This window comes from Buceros rhinoceros, unplaced genomic scaffold (genome assembly GCF_000710305.1).
Source record: "Buceros rhinoceros silvestris isolate BGI_N320 unplaced genomic scaffold, ASM71030v1 scaffold209, whole genome shotgun sequence".
Classification (NCBI taxonomy): domain Eukaryota; kingdom Metazoa; phylum Chordata; class Aves; order Bucerotiformes; family Bucerotidae; genus Buceros; species Buceros rhinoceros.
In genome coordinates, this window is record NW_010433302.1 from 77404 (window position 1) to 87215 (window position 9812).

At 38.9% G+C, this 9812-nt stretch overlaps 1 protein-coding gene across 1 annotated transcript in view; it reads right to left on the reverse strand.

Moving 5' to 3' along the window:
• NCOA3 (nuclear receptor coactivator 3) overlaps positions 1–9812 on the reverse strand; it is an 18076-nt gene that overhangs the window by 4932 nt on the left and 3332 nt on the right. Inside the window, exons 5-14 of the mRNA XM_010144056.1 lie at positions 9433–9621; positions 9102–9203; positions 8141–8281; positions 6783–6930; positions 5476–5864; positions 4354–5234; positions 3142–3277; positions 1813–2001; positions 1061–1300; positions 61–187 (exon numbers count right to left, since the gene is read on the reverse strand). Of these exons, the coding sequence (XP_010142358.1) occupies positions 61–187; positions 1061–1300; positions 1813–2001; positions 3142–3277; positions 4354–5234; positions 5476–5864; positions 6783–6930; positions 8141–8281; positions 9102–9203; positions 9433–9621 (2542 nt within the window). The remainder of the gene's footprint in view (positions 1–60; positions 188–1060; positions 1301–1812; positions 2002–3141; positions 3278–4353; positions 5235–5475; positions 5865–6782; positions 6931–8140; positions 8282–9101; positions 9204–9432; positions 9622–9812) is intronic.

The window sequence follows — 9812 nt, forward strand, 5'->3', positions numbered from 1 at the left end:
CTTCCGATAAACAGTTAACAGTTGTATTTAAACTTATCTTAAGACCCTTCCCAATTCTACCTGTTCTGGGAGCCCCGCGATGCTTGCTCCATGGACAGCATGTTGTCAGGCCACGATCCTGGTTGGTTAGATGGTCCTGGCTGTCCATACGGGTTCCCTCCCATGCCAATGTTTATCTCATTTGGTCCTGTGAGGTAAAACATTTGTGTGTGTTTTAGAAACAACATGTCATCTTGCTCTCCCAGTGTTCACGTTGTGGAAGATCACAGGAATTGTCAAGCAGCTTCACGAACTTTCCATTAGTATGTTTTAAAGTGTATACATTCCCCAGCTCACGCTCAAGATAATTTCAAAAATCTGATAAACCACAGATTTAAATATGACAGTGATCTAAAGCTGCTACCCTGCTACAGCAGAATTGCTACTTCTACTCCTTAAACCCCTAAAACAGGAACTTGACATATACAGCAACTTTACATCCCCCCCAAAATTATAGATTTCTGGCCAATGAATTCTGGGCAAATGAAATCCCACACAAACATGAATATTTAAAAGAGAACCTGTATTTGCAGTGTGGCTTTATGTGAAATTTGGATACTCCATGTGAGAAGAATTTTAAAATATTTAAGAAAAAGCTTTGAAAACCCCCTGATTATCAACAAGAGCAAAAACCGTATCTATCCTATATCAAGCACAATGAATTAAATTAATCAGAATACGAGTATCTTCAAATATAATCATAGATAAGAGGGCATTTAGTTCCTGGGATTCAGCAGAGATGTACTGCACTAAAGAAATACACAGAAATCATGCCCCAAAAATCTGGAGACTCAGCATGAATTACCTGTGTATGAAACACACAGATATCACCAGAAGAAAACAAAACCAAAAAGAACATCAAAAAGTCACCAAAAGTCCCAGAACAGTAACAGTCTTTACCTCGAAATGCCTCTGGATGAACAGCTAGTGTTCTACCGAAACCAGAGAGAACTGATGAAGAATGATGCTGCCTCCAACTGGAGAGATCGCGCTAAGCAGGACAGTAAACGTGCACACTTACTCATGTGAATCATTTGCTGTTGCAGCATCGGTCTCGTCCCAGGGATGCTACTGGAGCGAACGGGCAGCCCAGCCATAGAGCCACCCACCGCGGGCCTGGGAAGGGACGCGCTGAACTCGGGTCCTGGTCTCAGCATCGAAGCAGAACTTGTCGGTTCCAATCTGTTCACCTTCGAGTTTGGCAGCCCCCAGTCTCCTGACTGATGCTGATTCATCGCTACGTTTCTGTTGGGAGCACCTGCTATAGTGAACAGCAGAAAATACAATAATGTTTCACCTGGAATACATCGCATATTTTGGTTTCAGAATTATTTTTATGGGGTTTTGTTTTGTTTTACCAACAAGGATACCTGCCAATGACAGAGCAGCAATTCACTGAACTCCTAAAAAGCGTCTAAAGCTTACCAAGCCAAGTCCGAAATCATCAAACTATATTAATCTAAATATACTTGAAAATATTAACGACTCACTGGCTTTGTGACCTGTACTTGCTTCCAAATACCAAAAACATAATTCAAAATTCAAGACAGTGAAAAATAACTACTAAACAAAAGTAAAGTACTGGTAATAATACAGAGATAGTAAACAGTGATGATGTTACTTTAGCTAGGGGTACTAAAGTATTTATATGCTGATTATAAAATTGATATTAAGATTTCTTCTAACCAAAATTCATATTACAGTCTTGCAACCCGTTTTCCAGAAAAGCTTTTTTCCTGTACAATGAGATCTATTTGCACACAATCAACAAACCCAGATTTGCTCCAAAATTTTCCTGGTTTTCGATCATTCTTGGACTTCCACCCATCAAGTTTTGCTTTTGTAACATGGAGAAGGCATTGACATTCCTCACGGGAGCACTTGAGCCCACAGGGCTGTCTAAAGACATGGCTCTGTTGAAAGGGGGGCGGGTAGTCTGCACAGCCTGGGGGCTCCTCATACCTGTTAAAGAATTAAGAGATGCACCCAACTGTAGTTTTAAATAGAAAGTACCATTAATGACATACATAAATAAGTCTGATCTATTTATGGGCACATATAATGGACCTTAAACAAGCCAGGAATAGTTGTTTCGCTTATGTTCTAACTACATAAATCACATTTTGAGTACATAGTTAGGACCTTTTACAGGAAAAGTCAAATGCAATTCTCTTTGGCCCGAGACATACAAAGGTTCATTTTAATTTAAGTTCTGTAACGAACCATGTTTTAGCATTGTGGAACACACTGGTGTTACGGACTCCTTGATATATGTGAGTGGGCTGCCCAGCCTCCAGATAACTCTGCCATGGAGAGAGAAAGGAGTTGAATGGTTCTGTCTGGAACAGGTGGAATACAGACACAGTGTGTTGCTGAGCAGTGTCCTATCTGGATTAATTAACCAAAAAATTGCTGTGTTCCACAACCAACAGCATCAGTGACCTTACAGGTTCTTTCACCTGTTTTTACAGTTTTCATTACCCATGTTTCACCTGCTTAGGCTACCTCACCAATGTACTGCCCTACATCCTCAAGAAAGGACCAGCTTTATAAAAGGAAGTGACAACTGCAATGATAGTTGTCCGTTAGCAAGGTCGTCCTTCCCTGCTACTCAGCTTACTGCTAAGGGCGGGCTCTCCGTTCGATGGCAAGGACGAGTACCCATTAGAATTTGCAGGCCACAAGATGTTTTCACATAGAGTAAGTGGGAAATCAAAAGCTTGCCCCCAATCCCACATTATTTCCCTAGTCATCTGTAAGGAACCAAAATTCTCAGTTTTAACTGACAGCTCACAAAACATTTTTCCTGCTGTCTTGTCTCTGAGAAAGCTACGTTGAACAGACCAAGAAGCAGCCATAACAGAAGGAACTGAAGGTAACGTTAGTCATTGTGCATATAGCAGATGAGTGCTGTCAAGGTAGCTAATAGTGGACACAGTAGCCTATGAAAGCATAATGAGCCATTTTGCATTACGTTTGCCCTTGAAGATACAGGAGATCAAGAAAATATTCTCTAAGGATTTGAGTAGGCATTATGTTTACATCAGGTAAGATGAAACCCCTGATTTTAAAACTACAGAGCTATTAGATTAAATTCCTTACCCAATACAGCATTTCCTTGAAATAATGCTTGCTTTGTTGCAAGGTTATTTCCATTTGCAGACATAGCGTTGCTGTAAAATTCTGAACTAGTCAGATCACCCAGAATTGCATCCAAATTATCCAAGTCTCCACTCATCTGAAAAAGACACAGAAAAATGCCGAGGTTATTTCTCTCCGTTAGCTATCCTTCAGCTTTTATTAACTCCTCATTCATCTTAAAAGATGTAACTGGGAGACAAATGTTTGAGTTCACTGACAGCACCTTGGGCTACCTCTCGATTTCCAAAGAACTTCAGATACCATTTCGCTATATATTTTTTTAGAGTATTTTACTGAAACTACGCATTGGGTACTACTACACAGCTGAGAGTGACTTCCCTTAAGTGGCTTCCCTTCAAAAAAATGTTCTAAGGTGTTTCCTTTATAGTCAGCCATGAGCTTATGTAGAAACTGTGCGATGATATGTTATTTACGTGTTATGGCTGACTTGGGACATCAAAGTTCTCAGATACCAACATGTTTTCAGTAAACTGTCACACTCGCCAGTAATACTTTGAAGCGGTTCCAAATTGACTTAGGGACTAAGTCCAAGAGAAATATTAACCACACCTCATAATTTTAGGAAGAGTGTCTCTAACAAGCGTACTGCTGCCCTCAGAGGAGTTGTTCCACGGTGATATCTAGTCTTCTATATCATAACACCTCCTAAAATTTCAACTCTAGAAACACTGAAGCTAATAAATATACACATATTTATTTGCATGCTGGATATATATGTTTCTTTCCTCATTTAAGGATAAAAAAAAAGAGTGCTAAAACCAATCTATAGCTATTTCAAGTATTTAAGTATACACATTTCTGTGTCTTGTGTTTTCAAAACCAAATCATGTTTTACCTTCCATTACTGTACTGCCAACCAATTACAGAGGCAGTTACAGCTCCATTTCCTAATAGACAATAAAAATGTGAAACAGCAGATGTTAAAGATCTGATTTTAAGGAATGATTTGTAAATAAACGCTACCTTAATCATAGTGTAACTTAGCCCACGACTTCAGTACAGGACTCTTGGTTATATACACACCCTGTAGTTCTCTTTGTGCTTTTTCAGGGGCAATAAAACCCGAGTGTAGAGTTTCACACCATCTGCACAGACCTTTTTAAGAAAGAAAATACTGCTTTGTTCACTACCACCATTTACATGATACTGTACCTCCTCCACTGGTTCCGTTTTTATTTTCATCTCTTTTTCTTGACTAGAAGTAGGAATTGTAGAACTACTGCATTGTCCCATTTTATTATCCACACTTTCTACTTTAGGCTTCAACTCTTTGGAAAGTGGGTCCTTTACATCATCTTTATCTAACAGGTATCTTAGTAAAGCATTGTTTTCCTTCTTCTTTGGGCTCAGTTGCTCCTGTTTGACAGTGCTTTCTCCACATGGAGCTGTATTACTAGCATCATGATACGTGTCTTTACCAGTAGCTTCAGCTGTGATCTTGGCTACCTCTGCAGGAGAATTGCCATTCTGCAACAGTTTATGTAAAATCCGATGCTTCTCTTGCAGGAGCGACCCGTGCATGTTTGAGGAGGAAGATACCCCTCCGGGGGTAGATGAGGAAACTCCTGAAGGACTGGTAACATTGGTAGAAGGCTCTTTACAATTTGAGTCTAAAGGAGAGTTTGATGCTGTAGAATGTCCTCTTTCATCTGAGGAGCAAGTGAGTAGCTGAAGCAGTTTTTTATGCCCTTTGCTTTCAGATGGTCCTCTCTGACTTTCAGATGCCTCCAGACTTCCCTCTTTACTCTCTTTTTCACCAAGGAGTTCCCTGCTGTTTGACTGGCAGATGGAACTTTCCACTTGGTTTTGTTCACAATACAGACCAGAGGGGCTTTTGGAGTCCTGGGTACTCGTTTTACTTTGCTGAGCTATGCTCATGTTTGGGGAATTATCCAATTTTGGACCCGGTGAAGAAAGTGTTGATAAAAGGGAGGTTCCAACACCCTCACTAATGGCTTGAAGAGCACTAAGAGAACTGCTAGAGAAAGTGCTGTTGCTGGTGTTGCTGGCAGATCCCATTGGAGAGTGCATACCTGTATCACATGACAGAGATCAACTTATTAGGACTACAGTACTGTTTGCATCTACTTTTCCTTTAGATTAGATACGACTACCACTTTGAGTTAATTATTTTCAAATATTAAATCAGGTATATTACATTTATGTAACCCATACACAGTCACACAGAACTGTTAAAAAGGATGAAAGATGGAATGCGGATAAAAGTGAGACAACATAGCTTAAAAAAAAACACTTACAGCAAAAATTAAATACCTGTAACTGGAGAAAACTGATGTGAACTCATTTTTGGACTCCCTCGATTCCTAGGAGATATCATTAGATTCTGTTGGTTGGAAGTTAAACCAGGACTACCATGTGGTGGGCTACTTATGTTTAACCCGTAACTGTTGTTCTGATAAGCAGAGGGCTGCATTCCAGGTGCAGAGTTCGCCGGCCCCATATTACCAGGGCCTCCATATCGAGTGCTGCTGAGCTGACCCACTGCACTGGGATCTCCCATACCATAGCTCCTGTTCTGCATTGACACGCCTTGGGCAGGTGACATGTTCATAAGACCACCAGCAGAATTTGTGTTTCCAGCCACAGGTGTTCTGATGTTTTGTCCGACTGAATTAGTATTTGGCCGATATCCGTTTTGTTCCCTGTAAATTCAACAACATCCCCAGAAATCCCAAGAAAACAAATTAAAACCTTACTTGGAATCATGTGCTACAAAGACTACAAAGATTAGCATTATTTAATAAGTTTCCAGATATTTTTTCATAAAGAGCAGTGAGAATTCAAGCTTCCACAGAAGCAGAGCTAAGCCATTCCACTCATTTATTCACTGCAGAAGTGCCTGGTCCTTCAGGTGATTTCAGTTACAGGAACATACACTATCACCCTTTTAAAAGGCTTTTATCAAGTCATTAGTCAGATTTATCAAATATCTCCCTTCTTTTACTCCCTTCCTGAGCCAATGCATGACACCATTCTACTGTGCACGCTAATGATGCCCTGAACAATCTCAGCATTCATTTTTCAGCATCTGGAGGCACTTTAATGCCAGAAGCAGACAGATTCCCTCCAGGGTGGCATTTCAATTATTCTTGCAAGCAAGAAGCACAGGTCACAGGAAGTGCTATTTAAGGTACATTTAACTTTGAGTCATCAGTGATGCATCTGAGGGGGGGGTTGTTGTCTTTTTAATTGGTCTGCAATTAAAAGAGTAAGATAAAGCATGTAACTGAGCACTTCTGTTTCCAGTGCTTCATCATTAGAAATGTTAACCCAGAAGAATAATGAATACCTAATACGGGCTCAGTGCAGGTAGAGGAAAAAGCCGCCTTTTGATTGTGACTGTCTTTCTGCCACACAGCTAAGCTGAAGGGTCGGGGTTAGCCTGACACTTTTATTTGTATGCTATGAAACTCTGCTTCCCAAGTTACTCCCGCTCTGAGTTTTAAACAGATAAAATATTCTTATATACTGTTGAGGGTTTTTTTCCAGGTATCTTCATGGTCAGATATATTTTTAAAAGCTGAGACACTTAAATGACAAACAGATACCACTGCTTCTACCTTTGAAGAAAGTGGGTAGAAACAAATCCGTGGCGGTCATTAGTTACAGGATTTCGAAATAGTTTACTCTTGGTTTGCGCTGTCACAACAGTACCATCCGCTAAGGAAAAACGATACAGTGGTGTTTCAGCATGACCTTGTGTATAAGCTGTAAAGAAAATACAGAAATATAGTTCATATTTAAAAACCCAAATGGTATTGATACATGTGCTACAGATGTTTTAACGTAATACCAGTCATGTGCTGAAAATTTTTAAAAATAAAAAAAAAACCAAAATAAAAATTCAGACCTAAAATAGATATTCAGAAAAAAGGAAGTATTCCACTTTTTCTCCTAGATTAGCAGAGGGATGATAAAAGCAGACAAGATTATTTTGATGCTGCAGTATTTTGTGCTCCACACGCACAGCTGGCAAAGTTCTGCATTTGTAACAGACTTCCAAGGCTGGGTTAGCAGGTTTCCAAAGCTTCTCCTTAGGGAGAAGGACAAATCATCACTTAAATACTAATTGCACTAAAATATACAGGTAATTAATATGGAATGGAAATTAAACTTGGAAACCTTCATATAAAGTATTTTTAAATTCTAAAGTTTTATTTCAGTCAAAAAATTGAGGAAAACATTGTTTTTAATCTAAGCTCCAAATTTCTTGTTAATTTAGGATCTTATCAGTTAAGTCAAAGAACTTCGGAATAGAAACTCCATTTTCTGCCAGTTTCTCTTTATTTAATATCCCTTCTACTTAAATTTCTTCATGAATCCTTTAAAAAGGCCTGAGTTCAGTAAACTTAGGAAATGTCATCTTTCTTACTCAAGACAGTGGCTGTACTTCACTTTATCTATCAAGGTTATCAAATTAGCATTACAAAATACATAGCGCTGGAACACCGAAAATATTTTGAACCCTTGTATCTTGAACAAGAAAAAAAGTCATCAACACAACTTACCACTTTTAGTGAGCTCACCTTTCACAAAAGAAAGGATGAATTGAAGTCAAACTAAGGTTAAACACAAATAACAAACTAATGATAATTAAGGATTACATGTTATGAGACAAACAAAGCAGTCACTGTCACTGCTTCATCCATCTGCGGAGAAACAGCTTACTTCAGGCTCCCAGATCACATACCTGATATTTTCCATGAAAATTATCAAAACAGATGCATTAGAAAAATCAAAATAACTTCCGTCAAAATCCCGATTTCTCAAGAGGCCACCGTCCTTCAGCTCAGCAATTAACAGTTACAAAAAGTACAGAAGAACGAACAGGGGCAGAATTCAGCATTTTTGTTTTTCAAGAAACACATGCAGCCACTAGGAGAAGCAGTACAGCCAAACACCGCAAACAGATTCTTACCTTCATGATAGTGGCGTTTGTTAGACCAGGACTGACCGTCGTTATGGCATAAGAACCTCTGAATACACCTGCGAATTATATCTTCAAAGCCAGGTCTCATGGAAGACCGTAATGAGTTTGTATCGATGTTGACGAGTTTGCCTGTAACAGGAAAGAAAATACAGAAGTTAAACTCTTTATGACCATCCTAATCCTTTTGATGAAACATGGTACATTTCAGAAGGTTCCAGTATCACCATTTTAATTGCTCATCAGCCTAACATCAAATTTTGAGTATGCAGAAGTTACTTTTATGAATTATCTGCCATGTGAGAATAAGACACTGCTTGTTAAAACATCAATATTCAAAGGGACTTTGATAACTGCGTAAGAGAGAGTTAAGACTCCACAGGTTAATGCCAGGGCTTTCGAAAACAGTAACGTAGTCTCCAGTGAGGGGCACCCAAAGGATACAGACACAGTACAACCATCCACAGCCACAAAAGACCACCACAAACACTAACTGGCATCTGAAAAAGCCCCATAAAGATTACGTAAGTATTTCAACTTAAACAGCATAAAACACTGTAAACATTAAGCTCACGTACTGTATAAAAATATAAGTGTTCTAAAGAGTTTTTATTGGCTTCAGTTATGATTTAAAATATTTCTTATGTGTAAAGGAAATCACAACAACCACCATTTGAAATGCTGCCAACTTAAAACAGATTGCTTTATACCAACCTGCAAACAACAGCATGCTAGCACAGGGACAGAACACACAGCCCTCTGTTGTTGTTACACCCCTCTGCCAGCAACGGTACATTGCAAAAACCAGCTGGGAATTCTCAGTACGAAAGCTGCTGGTCACCATGGACACCCCGTTTATTTTCATACTTCATGTATTTAAAAAAAGAGCACACAGGCCAAAAGAAAAAAAGAAAAGCTACCTTCACACCTTCATCTTGGGTCTATTTCTCACCTGAAAGATCATGTCTTGTAATAAAGCTCTCTGGGTTTGTTGGAAAAGCCCTTTCTGCAGTTGTGATACGTCGTGCCACACAAATCATACAGGACTGCAAATCTATATTTAAAAGAGAACATTTCTCCGTTAATTTCTTTCCTGGTTTATTCTATTTAAGCATCTTTCATTGTTAAATGAAAGTACAGACAGTAAGAATTGAAGAATTTTTGCATTCTCCTCCTTACTTACAAAAGGACTGCAGAAGCTGCAGATTTCACAACATATATCAAGTACCAAAAAGCTTTACTCAAGCAATTTTTCTGCAGAGTAATTCCACAAAATTTCCTACCTTCTCCCTCTTCCATCATAGCTCTTGGCTGAGATAAAGCAAAGCACTGCATCGTTTCATATCTTTGACGTATATCCTGGTGGCTGCCGACATCTTCCAAAAGATCATGAGAGGTTTTCACCATCATCCGGCAATTAAATGTATGACTCTTCTGTCTAGGCGTTTCATTGCTCCAAGCAACTCCATTAACTTAAAAGAACACAGTAAGAATTTAAAAAGATTTCAGATAAAATCAATTCACAACTGATTTTTCTTAATTTAGATACCTTGTTCCTCAATTAGAGAAATTGAAGAATATTTTAAGACACTTTCTCAATATACCACCAATTTTATACCTTAATATAAAACCCTAATATTGAGAACCAAGTAAAAAAACCTCT